A 26,891-nucleotide genomic window follows, 5' to 3' on the forward strand; every position below is an offset into this window, starting at 1 on the left:
CAAGGGACAAGGTGGAAGAAGAAGGATGAGAAGAGATAAAAAAAGGCAAGGTAGTCTCAAAGCCTGCTGTTCAGACAAAATCTGGAACAATGGGGAAACCCCAGCCCATTTCTCAGACCAAACCAATCACAAAAGAAGGCCCCCCCTCAGTTGAAAAGGTGAATGTAACAGAGAGTCACGAAGAAACTGAAGACCAATCGAATAAGCTGAAAGAAACCGAAGAAAATTCAACTGATCCTCTAGCTGCTGCTGATCAAAGGGGAACCGAAGGTACTGAGGAGCATATCAGTCTAGCCTCTGACTCGGGCGAAGAGTCAGAAGAGAGAGACACCGAATCAGATGGCTCGCAAATCACTCCTATCAAGTCGGCTAGGGGTCGGAAATCCAAGAAGAAACAGAGAGAGGAGAAAACTTATCTGGACGTCCTACAAGGCTCCTAGAAAACTCTCAAAGGAATGATGAACACCAGATCCGGGTGCAAGCAGAGTAGAGCTCCAAAAGGAGCCACCACCTCCCAAATCAGTAAATAATGAAGTACGTCTCCTGGAACTGCAGAGGGTTAGGCAGCAAACTGAAAGAAGAAGCCCTGAAAGACATTGTTAGGATCCATTCGCCTGAAATCCTCCTCATCCAGGAGACAAAGATGGAGGATAATCCGCTCCTCCAAACTAGTAAGACATTCTGGCGTAAAGGTCCCAGAAGAGCTATCAGTGCTAGGGGCGCCTCTGGCGGGCTTGCCTCCTTCTGGGACAGCTCCAAATATGAATTGATTCAAGAAGAAAACTGCTCTCATTGGATTTTCATCCAGCTCCTTCACAAAGACTCTGGTCAACAAGTAAGTATGTTCAATATTTATGCTCCGGTCCTTCCAACGGAGAAAAAACTTTGCTGGAACTCGATTCAGTCCTTTCTTTTATTGCACAACCTAGAAAATATCATTATTGCAGGTGATCTGAATGTCACTCTAGCCATTGATGAGAAAAAGGGGATTCCCCAGTAAGGGATCCAGCTAGAGAATGGGTGGAAGACATAATGCTAGACTGGGATCTTGAGGATATCAAGCCCTCTGCAGGGAAATATACCTGGACTAACAAAAGATTAGGGCCTAACCACATAACTGCTCCCCTGGACAGATTCCTTGTCCAATCCTCTTTCCTTACATGTGGTCTAACAACCTCTTCTAAAATCCTTCCAAACTGCACTTCTGATCATAAACCTATTAGCCTCAAGCTCTCCCTTGATGGAAATCTTGGTCCAATACCCTTTAGATTCAGTCCTATGTGGATTCAGCAAGATGGTTTCCATGAAGTGGTTTCTGAAGCTTGGAATCGGTAGATCTTGGGATCCCCATTCTATGTATGGGAAGAAAAATTGAGGGGCCTTAAAAGAAGACTCAAGGAGTGGGCTAAAACTCTGAAAACACCCACTACCAAGAGAAAAGAATCCTTAGAAAACCTTGCTGCCCATCAATCTGCAATGGAGAATTCTGTTGTTTCTCAAAGTCTGCTTCAAAGAGAAGTTGAGTTGCAAAAAACTCTCCATAGAGCCAGCAGGGATGAAGAGGAGTATTGGAGACAAAAATCTAGAAACTTATGGTTACAGGCCGGCAACAAGAATACCAGTTTTTTCCATAAGCAAGCCGAAGCTCGCAAACAATTCAAATCTATTTCAGAAATTCAGTCCCATGATGTCGTGGTCAAAGATTCTGAAGGCATCAAAAGAGCTGCTTTCACCTTCTTCGAAGAGCTTTATACGGCTCCTGATAATCCTCCTTTAGACTCCCAAGCCTACCCCTTCGATCTAATCCCTCACTGTGTTCACGATTCTGTTAATTCTATGCTTACCGCTTCGATCAGCATGGATGGGCTCAAGAAGGCTTTGGACTGCATGGAGCCGGATAAAGCTCCTGGGCCTGATGGGTTCAATGCCAAATTTTTTCAGACTTTCTGGCCTATAATTAATAAAGATCTTTTGAGAATGGTCAGGAAGTCGCAACCATGTTCCAAGATTGGAGGTAGCACCAACTCGGCCTTCCTGGCCTTGATTCCGAAAGAAAAAGGAGCTTCTGATTTGGTAGATTTCAGCCCATTTCTCTGTGTAACACAAGTTATAAGCTGATCACCAAAACAATTGTCAATCGTCTCAAAAATGTTTTGCCGGACATCATTCCGGAAAATCAAGGAGGTTTCATCAAAGGAAGAAAGATTCTGGACAATATTGTGCTGGTGCAAGAAGCAGTTCATTCAAGTTGCCAACGAAAAGAGAAAGGAATGGTGATAAAGCTCGATCTGGCAAATGCCTTTGACAGGGTGAAACATGATTTCCTCTATGCTGTTATGAAGAAACTGGGCTTCTCTATAACCTTCATTAATTGGGTGAAAGCCTGCATTGCCTCCCCTTGGATTGCGCCGCTGGTTAATGGTCGATCAACAAAGTTCTTCAATGCCTCAAGGGGCTTAAGACAAGGTTGCCCGCTGTCCCCGCTCCTCTACACTATTCAAGCCTTTGTGCTCAGCTTCCAACTTGACTGCTGTCAACAAATCCAATCTCTGCCAAGACTCAGAATGGTTCCCAATGTTAAAGACATTAACCATGCCCAATTCGCCGATGATACTCTGTTGCTTGGAGGAGCAAGCATAAATTCTGCAAGAACCTTTAAGAAGGAGTTGGACATCTACAAGGAGGTCTCGGGCAGCAAGATAAACTATCTAAAAAGCACTATCTACTGCTAGAACTGCTCGGTCAAGGAACTGGCTGATATTGCCAGGCTCCTAGAGATGAAAGGAATTCAGACCTGGGAGTTTTTTAAATATTTGGGGATTCCAATCTTCAAATCCACTCCTAAAGTTGCCCACTGGATGCCTCTGCTTGACAAACTAAAACTTAGAATTCAAGCTTGGGGAGCCACTTGGCTGAACAATGTTGGAAAGGTTATCCTGATGAAATCTGTTCTCATAAGTATGCCTCTTTATCGACATTCCATTTTGCTTGCTCCCAAAACCTTCCTCAGTAAATTGGACAGTCTACTGAGAAGATTCCTCTAGGAAGGGGGAAAAACAATGAAAAAAGACTTCATTTAGTTAAATGGGACACTATTAAAAAGCCAATTCTGGAAGGAGGTCTTCAATTAAGAGATCTGGGTGCCCAGAATCTCTCCCTGGGCTCCAAAATTCTATGGAGTATTGTTGCTGGAAAGGCTAGCTGGAGTAAGAAAGTATTGTGGAAGAAATACTTCAATGGACAGCGGCTGAGGTGTTTGGACCAGCCCCCAAAAACCATTAAAGGCTCTCCGATTTTCAAACTCTGTCTTTCTGCTATGGAGCATTTCAGTCACAATCTTTACTGGATACCAGGTAATGGGAAAAAAATCAGAATTTGGGATGATCCAATCCTTGGTGAACAGCCACTGAACCATGTTGAAGGTCTGACAAACATTAAAAACTGGCTACAGTCCAACAATCTGAATACCCTGTGGGACATCTCAACTTGGACGGATGATACTGGAAGACGATGGGCTAGTTGGAATCTGGGAGAGATTCCCCAAAGGCTGCAGGTTGAAGCTTCGCTACTGTTAGATAAGCTCCAAGGAAAATCTCCAATCAAAGCAACAACCAAGGACAAAAGAGGGTGGGGCTCCCTCTCTGGCAATTTCACAGTCTCTGAAGGTTACAAAAGTATGACAGCGATTCCTAATGTTCCCCCTGACCCTACTCAATGGAGATTTATTTGGGCCTTCCCTTCGCTTCCCAAAATTGACTTCTTCTGCTGGACGTTAGCTCATAACAGCATTCTCACTAGAGATAACCTGAGAAAACGTGGAATGGAAGGACCTTCCAGATGTCCTCTGTGTGTGTCAGAGGAAGAGTCCGCTAACCATCTGTTATTGCTTTGCCCTTTTGCCCGTGATGTCTGGAGGGGGGTCCTGAGGTCAGGGGCTGACAAAGTTGAGATTCCTGGTAATATTCCTAACCTGCTTCACAACTGGGCCACATTATCTCCGTTCGACCTCTCTAAAAAATGCCTCCTCAAGACAGCCTGGATGTGGATCCCTAAATTCACCTGCTGGAAGCTGTGGTTGGAGAGGAACAATAGGCTTTTCAGGGATGAAAAATGTACTCTTGGCAAAATTATCACTAAAATCCAAGCTTTATTGGGAGAGACTCTGGATACCAAACCTGCAATAAGGAATGAAGCAGCTTTGGACAGCGAGGAGGAGCTATGGCTCAAAGATCTGGTTCCAAATTATGTTTTCAAGCCCTTGTCCCCTGCAATTCCCCAAGCGAATTGGGAAATCCGCCTGGAAGAACAGATGTTTATCAAATGGCGTTCTGCTTTGGAGGAACACTGCCTCTTCTTCGACGGGGCCTCTAAAGGCAACCCCGGAGCTGCGGATGGAGGTGGGGTTCTTCTAAATCCAGATGGATCTACTGAGTTTTAGTATCAATGGGGGTTGGGCATCGAATCTAATAACAGAGCTGAGGCTCTGGCTCTATGGCAAGGGCTTAATCTGGCCATCAAAAGGAACTTTCTATCTCTGTCAGCCTTTGGAGACTCCAGGCTGATCATCCAAGCGCTGAACCTCAACTCAAACTCCTCACAGATCCACTTAGCTTCCATTTTCAAGAAAATCAGGCTTACTCTGGTCCAGTTCCAGAAAATATCCTTTTTCCATATTTTGAGACACCTGAACGATCAAGTTGACCTTGAAGCCAATTTGGGCTCTAACCTTAGCAAAAGATCCCTGTTAGTCAATTCTGATGAGACTAGCTGCATCATTCCTTAATCCCCTTTTGGTCGACCTGCTCTCAAATTTGCTTTCAAAATCCAGACCTGTTCCTCCTCATGCAGTCAATGATCCCGGTCTCTATATGGTCAATAAGCCAACATCTATCTCGATAAGGGAAGTCCGATTCTCAGATAATTTAAATGGCTGAAGCAAATGAAATTGACGGTGATCATGTTACAGATCACTCAGATTCCCAAAGACTGCCTCTCTGCACAGAACAAGAAGATGAATGCACTATTTTTCAGAACAGCCTGTTGGTTTTCATGCTCCTGAAAGCGTTCTGTCCGCCGCTGCTCTGCTTACTGCTCGGAAGTTAATGCGCCGATTATAGATCTTAAAAGCAAGGGTTCCAATCTCTGAGGATTCTTTGTAATGCGCATCCTCCTCATGAAATTTTGTATGATTCTACTTCGTTCCTTTTCTTTCAATTTCGATGTGTTGAGTCTAGGCCTGGGAAGCTGAAGGACCTGTCCAGCCTCTCTATTGATGGAAGGAGGATCTGTGAAAGCTTTAGGCGGACTCTGGTTAAATGGAGGTTCGCCACTATAACATGCCAGAGCAAGGAAGACGCAAAGGTTAAGCACTGTGTATTTCAACTTTGATTTCAGACAGTACGAGGCTCGATTTCCTCTGTAAGTGTTTCAAAGAGCGAGATCCTCTACTGTGCAACAGGAAATTCAATCTCAGACTTTGTTGTAATGCTTCAGCCCGCGGCAGCTGGTTTGCCGCTCTTTAATACCATTAACCGTTATAGTCTAAAAAAAAACTTTGTGCAAAATCATACAAATTCCCTCACTATCTACAAGGAGTACACCAATCTATCATTAAGATTGCTGATACACGGTTTGCCTCTTCATTCATGATGTTGAAGAGGTTGAGGGAGGCCAAGACCGCTCTTGGGTCCATGGTTATTTATGAGTTTTGGTGTTTTTGGAGAAAGACGGATCAAGTAGCCTCTAAAAGAGTGAAGGACACAGTGCTAGATGATGCTTGGTGGGAGAGGGTAGATCTAATTATTCAAATCATGGACCCTATCATTTCTTTGCTTCGATTTGTAAATACAGGCAAACCCATCCTAGGAGAGGTTTATGAGGGATGGGATTCCATGATTGAGTCTGTGAGGAGCATTATTCTACAAAGTGAGTGCCCCGAGTATGAGACATCACTAGAGGCCTTCTGTGGTACTATACAGGATATTCTTCTCAGCAGATGGGATAAGAATTGTACACACCTTTACATTGTTTGGATCACTCATTGAACCCAAAATACTACAACCATGAGTGGCTGAATGGTGGACCTTCCTGTAGATTCCCTCCTCACATGGATGGTGAAATCTCACAGGGGAGGAAAGATGCATTAAGGCGGGTTTTTCAGGATAGAGCATTGCTTGATGAGGTGGAGGATGCCTTTGCATAGTTTTCCACTGGCACTGGTCGATTTTCAGGATATGATGTGATTAGAGACAGGAGGGTTAAGAAGCCCTATTCTTGGTGGGAAAATCATGGGGCAGCAAGCCCTCCTCTTCAGTAGTTATCCATGAGGCTCCTCTCTTAGGTGACTTCATCCTCTTGTTGCGAGAGGAATTGGAGCACATATGGGAATTTGTATAGTGCGAAGAAGAGCAGGCTTGTGTAGTCCAGGCCAGAGACAATGGTGTATGTGCACACCAACCTTCGTCTTATTTACAGGCAGAGGGAAGAGTGGTTGAGGGGAAAACCAAAGATGTGGGATGTCTTTCCTGATGATATGGGTCTGGACAACAATGTTGAGTTGGCATTGGCCAACATGGATCTCAATGATCTAGTGCTAGAGCTTGTTAGATTTGATGATGGTGATATTTTAGAGGGGTCATCCTCCACACCAGTAGATGCAAAGGCAACTATGGATACAAGGGAGGAGTAGGATACAGAGGAGAGCAATGGTGACCATGATGATGACATTGATGTTGATTCTGATGATGACTCTGAGGATTGATGACTCATTAGTCATGGGCTACCTATTGCCTTGAGGCTTGTATACCTGTAGTTGTTTTATATTTTCTATTTCTATTTGCGATTGGCATTGCACCAGCACTACCTATGTAACACATTTTTATTTGATGACTTAATGAGAAAACTACAGCTATCAGTGTCTTTATCTTACTATGTTGTAGTTGTAAGTTGTCTTTCATTTATGAATCATGATTTATGTGACTAGTACCACTGACATGTATTTGAATTTTGTATGTACTATGCATGCTATAGATGAAGATCTATGTTTGAAATCAATGAATTAGTATCATTAATTAGAATTTGTGTAAGAAATATCTAATTTTTAATATATATATATATATATATATATATATATATATATATATATATATATATATATATAGATAACGAATCCTATGTGCCCTGTTCTGGGGGGTCAACGTGCCCGAATTCGACACTCGAATCCCCATATCCTACGAATCCCGAATCCCCGTGTTAGGTGACTTAGATTACAAGATATGGTCAGATTCATTTCTTCTTTCTCTAGGGTTAGTTCCTGGTGTATATCTTCTTCTTTTGATGTTTCTTGTTCCTTTTCTTCCTCCTCTTCACAATCTATGTAAAATAATTTCTTCTCAACACACTTAAGACCTTTAGTGTATTTTCTATCACAACTGTAGCAAAACCCTTTTGCTCTTTTTTCTTCCAATTGTTGTGGTGTCAACCTTGTAGGTTGTGTAAGGCTAGGGGCAACAACACTTCCATCTTTATAGTTGTGAGTGGTAGGCTTCCTTGTTGCCATAATTTTTCTTTCCATTTTTCTTGCCAACCTGAATGCCTATTCCAATGAATAAGGTTCCCAAAGGTGAACCTCATGTTGGATGCTATCTTTTAAAGTCCCTATTAACACATCAATCTTATGCTCCTCTGGAATATCTTTTACCCTTATATTCAATTTTTGGAAGTCCTCAATGTGCCCCATCATTGAACCCTTTTGTTTGAGATTTATCAATTGGCTAAAAAAAGTGTTGCCTTTTGTATCCTCATAATGTGTTATCATTTATTTCATAAAAATTTCCCAAGTTACAATTTGTTTATGAGATCAAAGCCATCAATACCATACAAACTAATTTGGTTCCAAATATAAAGTTGCAATGCGTACCTTTTGTGTGTTCTGCATATTATGGAGATTGAAATATTACTCCATCTGTAGTATCCATGTTACGGGATCCTTGCCATCAAACTTCCTTATATCGATCTTTGGAACATGGTGGGTCTTCAATCCACCGTTAGAGTCTATGAAATCGCGATTAAAATTTGTTTTGTTCTCCTCATGAGTTTCCTTTACTACCGTTTCGCAATTAGTAAGCATTTCTTGTAGCAAATTTGTCAAATATGTCTTCAAATCTTCCATGTTGCCTTTAAGTCTTTCTTTAAACCATCCATCTTAGCTTCCACGTCTTTCTTTAAACCATCCATCTTAGCTTCCACGCCTTTCTTTAAACTATCCATCTTAGCTTCCGTTACTTTTTGTGAGAGTGAATTTTGTTGCACTTGGTCTCATAATTTTGATATATCATGTTGCATTTCTTCCTCTTCTTCATGAGTCATGCTAGAGATTTCAGGTTTCTTACTAGGTGTTTCCATTTTCTTTCTTCGAGGCATTAATTAATGATAATAATGCTTCACTATGCCCTTTGAATTCCTTCAAACTAATTTTTCAAACCAAACTTATGCAAAATTTTAAAAAAACTACACACCTTTTTTCACTTTGTAGGAGCTCGATATTGAATATGTTGTATCTTTGTAATTTTGGATCTCCAAGGTTTGAAATTTCGTTCTGCAGTAGCCCTTGGAGTCCGCTTTTCAACCTCGCAAGTCTGATCGAGATTGGTTTCTCCAAGAAAGAGTTATGTCAAATCTCCCACGATGACCTGATTATAGACTGGTTCAGTAGAGAGAACTTGTATGAAGTGCCACGTGTCATTGTTTCAATCTTAGGACTCGAAACTGATACACAGAAAACTATAGGTCATCCTCTTTCTGTAACTATTTATGAAATTCCAGTCTGATGCTGAGAGAGAAAGTTATGATGATTTTCCCCAGGTCACTTGTTTAAGATATAATTTGGGAGCCTGTAAAAACCTTAACTTCCTTGGATCTTATCTCCAAAAAATAGCGAGAAAATATCTGAAATTCAGACCCGAGATTCAGTGAGATTTCGGCTCAAATGGGCTTTAATTGTTGCTTCTGAAACGTCATATAAAAAAGTTATAGCCAAAATGCCACGATGACCTGTTTGGAGTAGCAAAACCCTAGAATCCAAAGCTCTGATACCAAATGTTATGTAACCAGCTCACAAAATAGAAGAAAAGATATATCAACAACTTCAAAATCAGCCTCTTCGAGGGTGAAACCTCTTTTAAATTACACAAATGAATAATTCATAGAAGATACATATGAAAAAATCTCCTTTATATATATAAGAGTCTAAGGGGTCACAATATAATCAAAATCGACATAACAATAATAATATAAGGGCACAACAATCACAATAGGGGGCTTCTATGGGGCACAATAATAACAATATGGGGACAGTAGGGGCACAAAAATAACAATAAGGGATATAATGACAATAGTAATGGGGGAATCACTAGTATTATAGGGACTTAACAGTGACCAATCTGTAGCAAAATATCCATTTAACTTTTTAGAGCGACCAGGACTTAAAAGTAAACCATAAGAATCAAGTATATCAACAATTATAATGTTAATGATTTGATGAAATCTGGGATGGGTTGCTATTCTAATAAGGATAAATTTTAATTCCCCTAGTACTTTCACTTTTATTCTGTGAAAGTTGAACTATTTGAGTGGTTGAATCTTGAGGTCAAGCATTAATTTTAAGACAAGCAAAAAATGGCATAATATTTCAAGATGCTCTTGACTCAACCAAGCAAATGTGCATATTTCTATTGAAGATTTCAAAAGTAAGCAGAAAGTGAGGAGTGTGTGAATTTAATTTTTCACCCATCAAGATAACATTAGCTTGTTTACTTTTATGAAAAGATGAAGGTTGAAGAGCCTTTCCCTTATTGTTATTTGTAACAACCATAAATTGTAAAGATGATTTTTTCAGTAACATTTAAAGCTTTTAACAAATTATTCTTTTGTTGTTTCAATTCACTTAATTAAAAAAGTGATATACTGGCTCTAGTTTTCTTCATATCTTCTACTACATCATATTCAAGTTGATCAGAAATAAACAACTCTTTACGAATTGACCTGTCTTGAGAAGAATTTTTCTTTGGAGAATGAGTAGGAGGAAGAGTTGGATTTGTAGTAGCAGTAGGTGAGCTTTGCTTCTAGTTTGGATTTTCAAAAATTCTTCCTCATCCTCATTTATACGATCTTCAACATCCCAGGTAACATTAGCATATGAAGTTTGTGAATCTTTGTCTTCTTCAATAAGTTCTTCTTCTTTTGTTTTCTTTTTTAAAATTTGTTGTTGAAATTTGGACCACTTGAAGGGGCTTGGGGATTTCTTTTAAAAAATGGCCTAAAATTTCTTTTAGAGCAAGATTATTCTCTCACTTGCTTCTTCAAGTCAACCATTTCATTGGCGAGTCTTTTGATGATCTTATTTAAACATTCCATGTCGAATGCATCTTTATCCTTCTTTACTTCTTTGAAGGTAATTTTCTTGTTGGGTGGGGTTAGTTTCTTTTCTTCCAAAATAGCCTTGTTAGCAATACTTAGCATTTCTTTTTCCACACTTAAAGTTTACCACATTGAATTTGCTAAAGTAACTTTGAATGCACGTTTTACAAAAATATTAATAGGTGTAGGAAGAAAAGAAGTATAAAACTCGAATCGAACATCACTTGTGGGTTTAAATGCATCAATAATTTTATTAAGAACTTTTAGAAACCTTTGACTTTTTCTTTAGAACTCATTTTAAATCTGGAGAGGTCCATTAACAAAGTTGTTGGCAAATTATCATCTACAAACTTCTTAATAAACATCTCTTCAAAAGCATTCCAATCTTGGATAATGTTAGCTGGTAAGGAAAAATTATGCAAACAACATCTTCATGTTCAACATTCCCTAGGTTAATAACTAACATGAATTTTTTAATATGATCATTTAGAGATTCTTTACTTTTAGGATAAAACTTTGGCAAAAATATCTTAGGGTGTAAATTAGGTGAGTATTGTTGGTCATCTAGGATGTTAACTACTCCTATAGTTTTCCTTGGTCTCAAGGCCATAGTAGAACTGGTAACTGTAACAATTAATGAAGAAGGGACTACTACAGGCTGATTAGGTGGAGTACTCGAAGATTGAGGAGGTTGAGAAACTTGTACTTATTTTTCTAGGCTAGGCTCCTTTGGTTTAGGGGGGTTTGATGTCTTTGGGTCTCATAACTCTTATGTTTAGGAATAATGGGATGCTCAACTGGATGTTGATCAAATTTCTTACTTTGAGCTCTAATTAAAAATCTTGAATGTTGTAATTCAACTGTAGAATCTACTTGTTCAAAAGAAACATACCTTGAAGGTAGTTGTTGTAAAGGGAGACGATATAAAATTTCTTTCTAAGTAATTCTATGAAGGATTGATGTATTCTTTGGCCAGAAAATGTAGAAGGATCTTGCGAAACTTGAGAAATATACACTTCTTGATGAACCAATTGATAAAAAATTTCAGAACATTGGGCAATAGGGGATTCTAGAGATTCTATATCAGAGATTTGTGGAATTATGGGTGTGTCAAGGTTTGGAGGTGTCTGTGATCTTCGGGGAGGACTTGATTTTCCATGAAGGCTTATATTCCATCTGGCATCAATTGGCCCTCCTTGTAGCACCAAAAATGTTGTTGCTTGTAAATGACCAAGCCAATATTTTGGAAATCACATGGTTAAGGTCCCAATCCGACCCTTCTTGGTTTGGGATGGTGATTCTGACTAGACTGTGGACCCAATTTCTACCTAAAGACTTTGTTCCAATAATTGGAGACTTCCTAAAATAATGTTCTAATGAGTGAGGCTCTAAGGGAGATCATGAAGGAATTACCATAAGCTAAGGACTAAAATTATATCTATCTGATATTTAAAAGTAACTAAACTATTATCGCCATACTATATTATAACCTAGGATTATATTATTGTCATGCATGAATGTAGAAAGATTAGCAAGAGGTTTGAGCGTTAGATCTTTATACTAGTGGCACAAACAAACTCTACTGCAAATGAACTTAAATTCAATTAAATAGTTAGTTGAATTAAATGCATACAATATTCATACACATATCCTTTACTTAATTGTTTCAATAATTCAATGAAACAACTAGTTAATAGTAACTAATCAATTTTCTCATAAAATATTAATAAAATCAAACAAATTAATATTTCAATATTTCTTAAAATTGACAAAAAAAACTACAACAATAATACCATATTCATTTGATACACAACAAATTGGAAATCCGAAGTGGTTTAGAATTTGTGTTCCTCCAAAATAAACCTTACAATAGTGCAAATAGATTATTTCTTCAAAAAATCAGAACCCTTCACAACGTTTGAGACTTGCTTAAAATAAGCCTCTTGGTCTCAAGAATTCGTTTTGATATGTTATAACATAAAATAAAATAAATGATAACCTCCCCACCTAGGTTCCATTCACCGGACATGATGATTAATATGTTGAAAAAATCTTGAAAAACATATTCTATGTACGACTATGCCGGGGCTTTTCAGTACTGAAATGAAAAAAAAAAAAAGAGAGAGAGAAAAGAAAAAAAGAAAAGAAAAGGAAAGTAAATGATAATTTGTTGTGATGTGAGGCCGGGTTGATGCCCAACGCAAAAACTCTAGATGAAATAAATGCTAAAAGGAGATCGAGGTGAGGACCCAGGGATGGGAGGACAATATTGTCGTTTGTTAACCGGAAAAATTTCTGGAGTTGACAGACAAGTATGTGGTCTCAACTATGCGGCCCCAACTACTTTTGCAATGTTAGCTGGATGGGCTCGAACAAGGGCCCATGGATGAGATCACAATATTACCGTCAGCTGACGAGAGATTCACTACAGTTGATAGATGGTACCTGGTCAATCTCCTTTCAACGTTTGTTTTGTCTAAAGTTGTTGCATTGTGCATCTACCCTCCTTCACATCACAACAACATATCTTGTACATTTTTATTTTTTATTTTTTATTATAACAATCATAACAAAGTCTTGAGACCGAGAGGTCTATTGAAGGAAGTATCACACATTGTGCAAGGGGTTCTAATTTTGTGAAGAAATAAACTATTTGCACTATTGTAAGGTTTATGTTGAAGTAATACAATTTCTGAACCACTTCAGGGTTACCATTTGTTGTGTATCAATGAATATGGTACTAGCATTGTAATTTCATTTGTCATTTTTAAGTGACATTGAGATAATACTTGATTTTATCGATATTTTGTGTGTAAATTGATTAGTTGTTGTTAACTAGTTATTTCATCAAATTATATAAATGATTAAGTAAAGGATACATGTATGAATGTTGTGTATGCATTTAATTCAACTAACTATTTAATTGAATTTAAGTTCATTTGTGCCACTAATATAAAGGTCTAACTCTTAGACTTCTTGCTAATCTTTCTACATTCATGCATGGCAATAATATAATATTAGAATATAATATACTATAACGATAATAGTTTAGTCACATTTACTTTCAAATATATAGAATTTTGGTCTTTAGATTATAGCAATTCTTTCATGATCTCCCTTAGAGTCTCACTCATCAGAACATTCTTTTAGGAAGTCTTCAGTTATTGGAGAAAAGTCTCTAGGTGGCAACCAATAGATAAGGATTTAATTGAGACCTTGACTAGGTGATTTCCCAAATGTTGGCTTGATCATTTCCAAGCATCAACATAACCGTACAAATTTATAATCGTTCTAATACTTTTACCAAAGTAACATAACAAATTATAACTATCTATTGTGAATCACTAACAATAACATTACAACAATTACAATGTTATTATAGCTTCTATAGATTTTGACATTTTCAAACCCCATTTTGAAATTGCTTTAACATCTTTCATATCATAAGGCTTTCACTAAGTTTGATTGTTGGTATGGGAAAACCAACATGAAACTCACCCATTTGTAGTGTGACATATCGTTCCTTTTACTTGTTCACCTTAGTGCAAATAATTTTAAGGCAACTTGAAAGTAAGATTTTGAACTTCAAAAAAAAAAACAAATTTAACTTGAATACCATTTTTTAAACGCAGGAGTAGTCTAACCTAATGAAATAGTAGTCTTTTTCACTGGAATCCAACAATACAATTTCGAGCAATATTGTGATTATTTGTTGTTTAAAATATATTTTTGAATGCATAACTAAATCCATCCCCCTAAAAAACCCATGGGACACTCAAATTCTATATATTAAACAACTTAAATTTGAAATTTAAAAAATATCTATTAGATTTTGCTTAACATTAACCAAAATAGATTCTCTAAAAAGTCCATTATAAATTAAACTACGCCTATTTAAAAAAAAAAATGATTCTTTATAAATTTATGAACTTTTAAAAAAGCAAATAAATGAAGAGTGATTCTTAATAAATTTATGAAAAATATAAATAAAAGATATTTCTAATAATAAATATTTTAGATATTATCTTTTAATGACTTTAGTTTATCTTTTTTCACATACTTAAATATAAGTTTAATAAATAAACAATAAGAAAACTAGATTTATTAAATTAATATTTACAATTAAAAAATAATATATATATATATATATATTAAAAACAAACAATATAATGAAATAATTAATCATAATTTTATTTCATAAAATTCAAATAAAAAATTTATAATAATAATTAATAAATTTTATTTAAAAAAATTAAAAATAACTATAAATTCATACATATTTAAAAGTTAAAAATATTATTAATAAAATTTAATAGAAAGGAATTTTCATCACCACCCGATACTTAATTTTCAATTTCCAGTGCTTTCAAAAAGAACATTAAAGGTACTCTTTAGTCTACGGAAGAGACGTTAATAAAATATCTATGGGTTAATAAAATATTATCGTGTTGAGAGGTGTTTTTTATTATATTATGGAAGAAATGTTATAATATTTTGTTTTATTAAATATTTTGACCTATTAAATTACAAAAAAAATAGAAAAAATAATAATTAAAATTATTAATAAAACATTCTGAGAGGGTCAAATAAAATAATGTGTGCCATAATGTAATGTAAATATTTGGACTATGTTAAAATGTGTTTTTTTGCCTTAAAAGTCATGGAAATTCTGACTATATTTTGAGAAATTATGGCATGTATTTTTGTAAATCCAAGTTATAGTTGTTAAACTTCAAAATTTTAGGTGCTTCAAACATAATCTATTTCCACCATCAAAAACATGATTCAAACACCAACGCCTCTACAAGATTTTTTGAAATTTTTTTGCAAATTTTTCTCTGTAAATGACTCCAAATAAAATAATAATAAAAATAAAAATCACCTATGGTATTGAGCCATAGTATTTATAGCTTGAATTCATTTTGAAATATGATAAATTGAAATTCATGTTATTATATATACATTTGTTTTTATATATTTTACTTATACTAAAGTTTTAAATATTAAGATTTATTATCGCAATTATATTAGTGTGAGCTTCACTAATTAGAACTATTTTATTTTTATAAACCGGCGTAAACTTCGGATTTATCAAGTGTCGAGAGGGATCAGATTTCTTGAGGTGCAAAGCATAGATCCATCTAAACTCCAGATCTATCAAGCGAGAGGGAGAGGGATCAAATTTCTTGAGGTGCAAATCATAGATCCATCTAAACTCCGGATCTATCAAGCAAGAGGGATCAAATCTCTGGAGGTGCAAACATCTTTTTTGAGTGCAAAAATGAAAAAAAAAAATTGCACCTAAAAAAATTGATCCCTCTTCGTACTTGATAAATCTAAAATATTAATAAATTTACATTAATAATAAAAGTTCTTCCATAATTCTACATTAAAAAAATAAATAAAAACAAACTATATAATAAGATTATATAAACAAAAAATTTAAATCAAAATTGTGCAACAAACATTTAGGAAAAGTATATATTATTATTTAAGAAAAGTATACATTTTTATTTCACACAAGTTATTGATAAACATTTTATTTTACAACATTTTAATATTTTTTTAGAAAATAAATAAATAAATATATATATATATATATATTAGAAAATAAATAAATATATATATATATAATTAATTTTTTTATAAATTCATGAATATTTAAAGTTAGAAAACATCCTTCATAAAATGAGATTTAGTATTAAAACATTCTCTTTCAATGTTTTTCAATTTTTATTATTATTTAAAGAAGCCGAACCAAGATTATATATATATATATATAATTAATGAAATTATTTATTGAAATTTAAAATTTGAATCAAAATTATATAGATATAAGAATTGTAATTTTGTTTTGAAATTTTCACTTACAAGATGTGTATTTAAATAAAAATCTTATTTTATAGTTTAATTTAAAAAAAGTTAAGATCTTGATTGATGTGTAAGCTCAATCCTATGGGTACGTTCAAACCCATCATCTAAACCCTTGTGCCACCCTCCACATGCACGAAGCTTTGGGGAAGTGGTAGTGCGCATGCGAGGGTTTAATTCCGACTCGAAAGGTGGTAGAGACATTAATAAGGTGTTGAAGGTTAGTTTAACCTCTGTCAAGTTTAGTACATTGGTTTGCGTGCTCCGTTCATTGTGGATCTGATCCGGACTACTCATCGTCCTGGGGAAGGCATTGGATTAGTCTCCTCTTGTTCAAGGTTTATGTCCTGGGTATGTCTCCAATCCTACTTCCATTAACCCTGCATCTATGGATCACTCTGTTTGCAAGTCACTGAGGTGAATGGAAATGTGTTAGTCGAGTGAGTATGGAACAGAACGGGATTTCTCCCGAATGTGGCATGGTTGGGTTAGTTCTATGTGTAGATTCTCTAGTCTACTGTGTCCCTATGTTAATGGTTTATGGAATTTGGCTATCGCGCATGGGTTTGTACAGGGTCTCGCTCAGGGTTTCGCTGCACTCTCTGTCTCTGACGTTCTGGAGTTTTTCTTGAAATGAGTATAGGTGGACTCAACCCTGAACATTTAAGGTTTTGGTCTATGGACAACTTTGTTTGTAATTACAGGCCCAACCTTAGTGGGCACAGTGTCATGGTCTGGTCAGAATTGTGTGAAGTGTCTTGTGTCAATTGTGTTCTTGTGTTAATGGTCTATGGAATTTGGTTACGACGCATGGTTTTGCGTGGGATTTGGCCTATGCGAAGCTCAAGGTTTTGTTGCTCTCCTTATCTTCGACACACATGTTTCTTGTTTGAACTGAATATAAGTGGGCTTGACCTGGATCCTTCTTGGTTTTGGCCAGTTAACAATTCCATTTATAATTATAGGCTCCGCCCTTGCAGGCATAGTTGGAGCAATGGATGGCTTGGTACTTTAATTCTATGTTGGTTGCTTGTCGACAACAAACTCTTGATTTGGATCCTAATTTTCTCGATCTCTTATGCTTCGCAGGTGTCAAGCCCTGGAGCGACCCTCAACAGTGTCTTGCCTCCGAGTCTAGACTCTATTCAACAGTGTCTTGCCTCCGAGTCTTGACTCTATTCGGGTCGGCTTCTAGACATACAGGTCATCAATTATCTGACTTGCGGGTTCAACAAAATGGCTCGTGCCACCTCTAGTAAAGGAAGGAATGGTCAAGGAACTTGAGGCCGCAGGAAACAGAGGAAAGCGTCCCCTTCTCAAGCTAGTCAACCCAGCTCATCAAGGGGATGGTACATGGGAATAAATAGACATCTAGGATTATTAATCAAGCAATCCAGGCTTACCATTTGGGTAATTCGACTCCGGTTAGACAACTCATTGCAGAATGGGAAGAGGAGATTACACAGAAAGAGTAAAGTCTGGAAATTGATTTGGACAAGTGGCAAACAATGGTTCTTGATCCCGGATATACTCGTGGAAGATCCACCCAATACAAGCAAACGGTCCACTTACACTAGAAAGCTCTGTAGCAGTTCCCAACAAGTATGCATATGTCATCCCATGGGCACCCAAATTATAACAAGGAGTTTCAGAAGATCCACTTTCAATTGCAATAACAAAATGGTCGCCTCAACTGCATCGAGCAACACACCCCATGTATCCCTCACACTTTGAAAGTCCACCTACACTGGATGATAAAGACCCTTCTAGCGAAAGCTTTATAGTAGTTCCCGACAAGTATGCATATGCCATCCCATGGGCACCCAAATTATAACAAGGAGATTCAGAAGATCCAATTTCAATTGCAATAGCAAAATGGTCGCCTTAGCCGCATCGCGCAAAACACCCCATGTATCCCTCACACTGTGAAGGACCCACCCCATGTATCCCCATGTATCCCTCACACTGTGAAGGACCCACCCCATGTATCCCTTACACTGTGAAAGACCCTACACCTGTTGATTCAAGAGAGGATGAATAGAGTGACAATGCATCCGTAATTGTAGTTTTTGTATGCAAAGGTTTAAAACTTTTAGGAATGTTGTCAGTTATATTTATAATTATTTAGATAACAGAAAGAACAAACACACTTAAACATGTTTAGCTATCTGGATAATAGAAAGAACAAACAAACTTAAGCATATTTAGCGTGACTACCCAGACTCATTTTTTCTCATTTTAACACTCAAATTTTTTTTGGATGGGAAGAAAGTTAAGATCATGTTATCGATCTTCTTTCACACAAGCAGGGCTTTCTATATTGCTTCTCAATATAGTAAAATTATAGGTCAAAATTTATTTAAAATTCTATTCAAAATTTCAGAAAAATCTTTTAAGAAGGTACAGATCTTGTTTCATACAAACCAGGCTTCTGCAGATATGTGTTTCACACTTATGCTCTCCTTTGAAAGAGAACTCTGAAAAAATGGGAAAAAAAAAAAAAAAGCAAAACCGTTATTTCATATATCAATTCAAAGAACAAAAACACTTTCAAGGGACTTGCAGATCTTTTTCACACAAACCAGGTTTTTTCACAAACCAGGTTTCTCTAAAGAACTTGAATAACTGAAACAAGGGTGCATTCCGAGAAATTGAATAACTGAAACCCAGCTTCTCTAAAGAAAAACGGAAACAAAGGGACATTCCGAGTCTTCCGAGAAATTGAATTACAGAAACAAAAGGGCACTGTGTGAATTGAAACTTGAGACCTCTCGTTCCCCACAACGAGAATGAAGCGGGGCTCCTTATCCGCCCAGCAAGAATGAAGAAATTGAATAACTAAAACAGAGGGTCATTCGAGAAATTGAATCGCTGAAACGAGGCTTCTGTAAGAAATTGCATAACTGAAAGAAAGGGGCAGTCCGAGAAATTGCATAACTGAAACAAAAGGACATTCAATGAATTGAACTCGGGACCTCTTGCCTGCTAAACGAGAACAAAGCAATTGAAGAACTGAAACAAAGGGGCATTCCGGGAAATTGAATAACTGAAACCAAAGGATATTCCGACACATTGAATAACTGAAACCAACGGATATTCCGACACATTGAATAACTGAAACAAAAGGCCATTCGGAGAATTGAGCTCGAGACCTGTCTCTCGGCGAGAATGAATCCAGGCTTCTATTTAAATTTTTGTTTTTGAATAACTGAAACAGGGGCATTCCAAGAAATTGAATAACTGAAACGAGGCTTCTCTAAAGAAAATGGATAACTGAAACAAAGAAGAAGTCCGAGAAATTGGATAACTGAAACAAAAGGGCATTCCGTGAATTGAACTCGGGAGCTCTCGTCCCTCTAAACGAGAATTAAGCGGGACCTCTAATTCTACATGCAAGAATGAAGAAATTGAATAACTGAAACAGAGGGGCATTCGAGAAATTGAAGAACTGAAACCAGGCTTCTGGAAAGAAACTGAATAATTGAAACAAAGGGGAAGTCCGAGAAATTGGATAACTGAAACCAGGCCTCTGTAAAGAAATTGAATAACTCAAACAAAAAGTAGTCAGAGAAACTGGATAAGTGAAACAAAAGGGCATTCCGTGAATTGAACTCGGGACCTCTAGCCCCTAAACGAGAACGAAGCAAATGTGTAAAACGCGCTCAAGAAAGCGGCGTGGCGTTCTCCTGGTCACTTGAGACACGGTCCACCCGGAGTAATAACTGGGCAACCCTTTTAAATCACTCTGCCACATTAAGAAAAACACAATATTTCCTTCACAGAATGTTGGTGCAGACCATTTGAGTATCAACCACCTCCCCGCAGGGAGATTTCTTATCAACACGAAATCATACTCACAAGTTAGCTCAATTCAATCAACAGGCAGAGCGGATAAACAAGAAATCATATTCACCAGTTAGCTCAATTCAATTAAAAGGCAGAGCGGAGGAACGAGTGTATTAACAACTCGCTCTGATACTATTGTAAAATATATAAAATTGGAAGCTAAATCAAATGTATATTAATCAAATTTTCTTATTAAGATTGAAAGCTATAGTGATCATGCAGTAGATTTATATCTATATTTTCCTTAAAATTAAAAATTAAATCAAATGTATATTAATCAATCTTAAAAAAATTAAAAATTAATTTAAAAAATTATACATGATGTATATATTAAATAATGTTAATTAATTTTAAACAATAACATATGATGTATATATAAATATATATCCGAAACAGTTGAATTAATTTCTAAGATTTTTTGAACTTCAATAATTACCAAAATTAATTTTATCATTAAATTTAAACTAACTTTATCATTAAATTTAAACTAACTTTATCATTAAACCCTGACGATTAGTTATCCAACAAATTGAATAACTAAAACAAATTTAATTAAACCCCGAAAATTAGTTCTCCAACAAATTGAATAACTGAAACAAATTAAATTAATTTCCAAATCTTATCAACTAACCAAACTAACTTTATCATTAAACCCTGACGATTAGTTATCCAACAAATTGAATAACTAAAACAAATTTAATTAAACCCCGAAAATTAGTTCTCCAACAAATTGAATAACTGAAACAAATTAAATTAATTTCCAAATCTTATCGACTAACCAAACTAAAAGGGGCATTCCGGGCTAACGAAGCAGAAGGAACATTCCAGGAAATTGAATAACTGAAAGAATAGGGCATTCCGAGAAATTGAATAACTGAAACAAAGAGCATTCGGTGAATTGAACTCCAGGCCTCGTCGCTCTTTCGGCGACAAGGAACCAGCTTTCTCTAAAGAAGATTTCAAAAAACTGAATAAAGAACATCCCAAAAAAATTGAATAACGGAAAGAAATGGCATTCATGAATAACTAAAACAGCTAAGGACTAAAGCAAAGGGGCATTCCGAGAATTGAACTCGGGACCTCTCGCACCCTAAGCGAGAATCATACCACTAGACCAAATGCCCTTGGATACACTGTAGCTTTCAGTATGCCCTCCTATGTAACTTTCTACAGATATCCAAGATGTCTGACCATAAAACAGTCCAAGCACGCTGACCAACCATAACACATTGCAAGCACACCAAGGTTTTAAATGTAGAATCCTTGAGCTGTATTTTACAGGAGAGCTTTCAGAAGAAAACTAAGTACAGGAGTGATTTTTCGCTTGTCCAAAGAAGGAATTTCTCCTTTGTAGATTTGTCCAGATTAGAGAAAGCACTGTTAGTTAATGAGCAGTATCTTGTTCCTGATATTGGAACAGAGGGTGCCTTAGTGAGTTGGCATGTGGCTGTCTCCTAGAGATGCAATGCACTTAGTCTATGACAAGTAGAACGAATCACGATGCTGTTTTCTGGGAAGTTGATTGTGCCATTTAACAGGGGGAGGCACACTGAGGGGTTACATGTGGTTGTTTTCACATGTTAAATGTTGCATTTTAACAGGAGTGTCCAAAAGCCACAAAAATTGGAGTTGGGGTGCTGCTATGATCTGATTTTAACATAAGTTCAACACAACTGTAACAGCCAGGATGAGAGTGCTCCATCTGGGATTATATTTAGCATCCTCTGTCAATTATTCTTGGCAGATTAGGGTGCCTTTCTGATGCTTGCACGTGTGCTATTTTCAACCCCATTTTAGTCTCCTTTAAGCAACATGCAGATTAATAAGAGGGCACACTCCCTATTTGCTATCTTTGGACAAAAGAAAAGGTTGTACTTGGTGATTCATTCTCTAACTTCATTTCCTTCATTCAACTTTCGCTTACAGTATTATGTGCCATTTTTAGTAACTTTTATTCTGCAATTGCCTTGATGAAAGTTGCCATTATCCAGTTTAACACTACTGTTTTCATTGTTGACTCCATTTGCCCAATCCTTAGGCATCAATCTTGCTTGATCTGGCCACCTTCCTTCTATCAACTTTGTTATTCCTTCATGAGATTTATTGAATATACATAGTACGCAAGCATCGTGATAAATCTGAATTGCAAATGGGGACTCCCCTTTGCTTTTATTTATTTAAAAAAAAAACATAAAGTGAGAGGTGACAGGGAACGCTGCCTTTGTGTATCCTCAAGTCCTCAAGTTGACATCTTGATGAGGTGGATTTGAAGTCATTGATCCCTACCTGACATTAATTCTCACAAGGTTCAGACTATGTGAAGAATGGAGAGAAGTCCAAAGATGGCCGTGAGGCTGAAAGGATGGTTGTTGAACACTGGTTGGATGATGGGCTGGGGCACTATTCATAGCAAATGGATGATGCATTATAATGGAGGGGTGTGGATTCTCTTTGTTTTAGCCTAGTTAACCCAATGCAGTCTAGCTCCCCAGGTCGTAGAGCCATAGAGGACAATGTGTTTGATGATTTTTCCAAGAGGTGTATCTCAAACAAGATATCTCTAGGAAGTGGAGTTGAAATCACTCTCTTGAACCATATGTCTTGTAAAGACTAGGCTAGAAAGCATGCCTCAAAGTGAATCAAGGCCCCAATTACTGACCCCCATGTATTTGTAGGTCTTGATAATCACAATCTCATCCCCTTGGAAGTAGAAGTGGTAGTTGGTGAGAGCTTGTTGAGACACATTGAAGATTATAAACTTTGTTATAAGAAGGTTAATTATGAACTGTCAAAGGTGTAGAACTAAGATTAATTGTGAATTATCAAAAGTTCTAGATGTTGGATATGGCATCAATATGTCTTTGTAGCTCCTCGGTGAGTAGGCCAAGAGGATTATATTGTGGACAAATAAAAACAAAGACATCAAGACTTGGTATAGAAGATAACTATCATCAATATGCATCATAGATCCATGTTAACCCCAGATCTGATAAGAACCGACTCCTGAGAGGTTCACATCTGGAATTTTTTATTCCCCCAAAATCTCGGTCAAGATGCATCTATGGTAGCTTACAGATTGTATAGTGAATTTTTAGATATTTTCTTGTTGCACACTCTGTTATAATATGAATCATGCTATTGAGGATGGCTAATTTTTGTTCTGAATATGTATTATGAAATTTGAATGTGATATATGTTCTCAATTTTAGAAATTAAAATTGTTTACGACAATGTTTATGTATGATGAATGTTGATAATTAAAACTTTCAGTTATTCTTGTGATGTTTTGAAAATAACTGTGCAAAGTTTCTCATCGTGAAACCTCAAAATCTCATTTCCCATGCTGAATCCATTTCACATTTCATTTTTTGTTTCTCATTTCTGGTAACATATTTTCAGATTTCTCATGGTTTTTTGTTTTCCTACTTGTTTTATATTGTTGATCTCTGAGCTCTTTGAAGTTACTTAATTGTTGGCTTAGAAACATGTGATAGAACAAGGCCTTCAGATACTGGACATTTTTTTAAATTGTTGATATGACTCCAGCTCACTGAAGAACAATAGGTATATCTTTAAACATATTTTTTGGATGAAGCATCAAGGGGAGAACATGTTCACATTTTGATTATTTCGTTTTTTTTCTTACTAAACTAAAGCAACCAGAAACAATTATCTGCTTGTTTTTATTGAACAAAGATTATCGTTTTTGTGAATGATACTTATTTTATATATCTTCCTCTAGCCAAAGTTAAAATGTAGTAATGGGAGTAGTACTTGTATGAGTTTGACACTTGGCTTAGGCAGAAAGTAACTTTGTGAACATCTTATGCTTGGTGCCTAGTCGACATTATTTTCTAGAGTTTTTAATTAATGCAGTTTGGGCAGTCTGGTTCTTGTAGGATTGCATATTATTCATTTATTTACTCAAAACTTGTCTTTGATTATAGGGCCTAAGAAAAGTAAGAATTCTCTCAAAAGAGGAGCTCCTAGAAATGAGTCTGATTTTCACAGCACTATAATTATTGGAGAACCACATGTTGATGTTGCTTCGAATGGTGCTACAAGTTCCATTGTTATTAGAGAAGAGACTCTTAACCAAAAGGATAAAAAATCAGAAGGAAACTAGATTTATAGAATGAGAACTAGTCAGAAGTGATGAAATTGAGATCTTCCCTGAAGACACAAGGAGTAAAACAATTAAATCGAAGTGTTACATGGACCAATGAAAAGAAATTGGATGAAACTGACCATAGAGAAGATCCCGAGAAGAGGAATTTGGATAATGCAAACAAGTCATCAATTGTTGCCTTCCCTTTCGTGGAGAGCATGAGCCAGAGTGAAACATTTGGTAATGATGCTAAGAGTTTGGAATCTTTTAGAGTAGAATTCAATGAGGAAAATGTTAAGGCTTCTTGGCTTGAAGCAGCAAAGGCTTTTGCAAAGGCGCTAACAGAAGCAAAAAATGTAGTTGCTTTAGGAAAGGTTGATGCCAATGAAGTACAACGAGATTTTCTTTTAACTATAATGATGTGGTAATTATTTTTTAGTCTAATAGGGTAAACAAATGGTCAACTTACAATGAGATTGTCTTAGCAGCTTTCAAGGTAGAAATTTACACCCAGGCCTAGTTGATATTAACTAACGTGATTGCATCACCTAATAAAAACTTTCAGGGGTGTATTTCCTGGTATAGGTGATCAAGATCCCCAAAAGACCCAAAATGATGTAGAAAGATTAGGTTCAACACAACCTATATGGACAAGTTTTACCTTCTATTGCAAATGAAGAAGCTTATGATGCGCATGAGTGTTGGTATGATGATCCCCTTGATGGCTTCAGCTTGGAGGTGAGTGCTAGATTGTACCAGCTAACAAGCAATATTATGATGGGGTGTTGAATGTGTATTAATTTGTGATGTTGATTATCTGCAGCTTTCTCAATTTGTGATGTTGATATCTGCAACTTTCTCCATTTGCAACTACATGGATGGTTTTAGACCCATGGATTACACGTTCATTGGTGGCTCACCTCTATGGTAGAGATGATAGTGATGTTGATGATTTTTCAACCGTCAATGAAAGAGGGTATCCTCACAAGATTGTTTCTGGAGGTGACTTCTCAACTGAGATTGAAAGGACTGTAGCAAGTTGCATTTCACATGCCTTTCCAGGAGTGGTTCAGTGTCTAAGGTTACCAAGTCCAATTTCTTCTTTGGAGCAAGCTTTGGTATGACTGTGATTTGTGATCAACCTCAAATGATTATTAGATAAAATGAATCCTTATTCACAAGATTTCCTTGTTAATGGCCTGTTATGAATGTGAAGCTAATCCAATATTGATTGATATTTAATCAAAAAATGAGCAAGGAGATTGTCCAAAAAGGGAAATTGGCCAAATTATGTGCTCATTGCTCATATTTGGGTTGAAGGCTGATACAATGATGCATAAATTCATATTAATATTTTCTCTAAAGCCATCCAAAATCACCGGTGCCTCACTAGGTTTAGTTGCATCATCATCATCATTATCACTATCTTATAATACAATGTCATGTTAGCATGCCAATTAAGCCAATTTTTTAATCTGAATTACCCTCATCAATCTGTGAAGCATCGTTGAAGTGTACATCCCGTGGAGTCTTCTGCTTATGAAGGCAGAAACTTCCATGCATAAAAAGAAGTTTTCTTGCTCTCTTAAAGCCAAAGGTAAGTTTCTTTTCTTTTAATGGACTGGATAATTGTGTGTGAACATGTTCCGTTCAGTAGTTACAAAAATGCCAACCTAAAATTAGAAATGCACAACAAGCTTTCAAATTTTTGGAGCTCTGTTCTCTTCCATTCTCCACCATCCAATGGGATTTACCTGCACCATATTGTTATCCTCCCTTGCAGTAGCTGTGTAAGTTGGGTATTGCTATGCGAAATCAGGAAAAAGTTGCTAAATTATTCTTGCTTGTCCAAATTCTACACATTTTTGATTGAGCCAAGAGGCTCATTCTACAACCCAGTGTGATGTGTAACGTTGTCTGTTGGTCATCAAAGTTGAAAAAAATAAAATAAAATAACTATACAAAACATTTAAATATTTTAGGCTCATAAAAAAATTTGCATGTAAAAAAATTGGATCCCTCTCGGCTCATGTTAAATCCCTATTTAAAATGGATCATGTTGATATATCATCAATTAACTCTTGTTTCACCTCATAATAATCTAGTGGTGCATTTTGCCCGGTCTCTCTCCATATCACTTGGGATAAAGTAACTACAAATCCATCCAGTTCAATTCATTCTCTACAAATGTTGCATGGCTGACTTTCCATGATCCACTTTGAGGAAGGATCAAGATCCTCTAAGATTATTTGAGTCAGGTGTGGTGTCCAACTACATGTTGCACCTCAATCAAGGGTTATATTGCGCCTCAATTGTTGTTTTTCCAACTGGCTTTTCTTTTTCATTTGTAAGTTCTTAAGCATTGTAAGTGTGCTTGCAACTAAAAGAACTCACAAATACTTAATGAAAAGAGTGTGAAGAATGTAGTGGAATAGGGGTGAGGTGGGGATCTATAATTAGAGCTATGTTATTGTTGAAAAGGAGTCTAGATCCTTCATTTGTGGTGTTATTTTAGGGTCGTGGACATGCATGGTTGGGGTCGTACAATGGATTGGCTTGTAATTGAATTTGTCCAAAACTAATTTGGAGGGCTGGTCTTGACGCAAAATTGTTTTAATCTGGTTCAAACTGGATCATTTTGAGATGGATC

General features: G+C 36.5%; 1 protein-coding gene, 1 non-coding gene and 1 pseudogene across 2 annotated transcripts; 2 read left to right on the forward strand and 1 right to left on the reverse strand.

The window, feature by feature from the left end:
* Positions 1 to 2,270: 2,270 nt before the first annotated feature.
* On the forward strand, positions 2,271 to 2,732 carry LOC149243702 (secreted RxLR effector protein 78-like). Its single transcript, XM_089371282.1, has one exon. It carries the CDS (start codon positions 2,271 to 2,273, stop codon positions 2,730 to 2,732), a length of 462 nt encoding a protein of 153 aa, XP_089227408.1.
* A 584-nt stretch (positions 2,733 to 3,316) lies between these two features.
* Positions 3,317 to 25,365, forward strand: LOC149243703 (uncharacterized; annotated as a pseudogene).
* On the reverse strand, positions 21,186 to 21,257 carry TRNAP-AGG (transfer RNA proline (anticodon AGG)). Its single transcript has one exon. It is a non-coding gene; the product is annotated as a tRNA-Pro (tRNA).
* Positions 25,366 to 26,891: the final 1,526 nt, after the last annotated feature.

This window comes from Pinus tabuliformis, chromosome 8 (genome assembly GCF_031772625.1).
Source record: "Pinus tabuliformis cultivar Carrire ecotype Pingquan chromosome 8, CPIR1, whole genome shotgun sequence".
Classification (NCBI taxonomy): Eukaryota; Viridiplantae; Streptophyta; class Pinopsida; order Pinales; family Pinaceae; genus Pinus; species Pinus tabuliformis.

What these genes read in the sequence shown, in the direction of transcription:
- LOC149243702 (XM_089371282.1), top strand. Translation starts at nt 2,271, where the DNA reads ATGGTGATAAAGCTCGATCTGGCAAATGCCTTTGACAGGGTGAAACAT.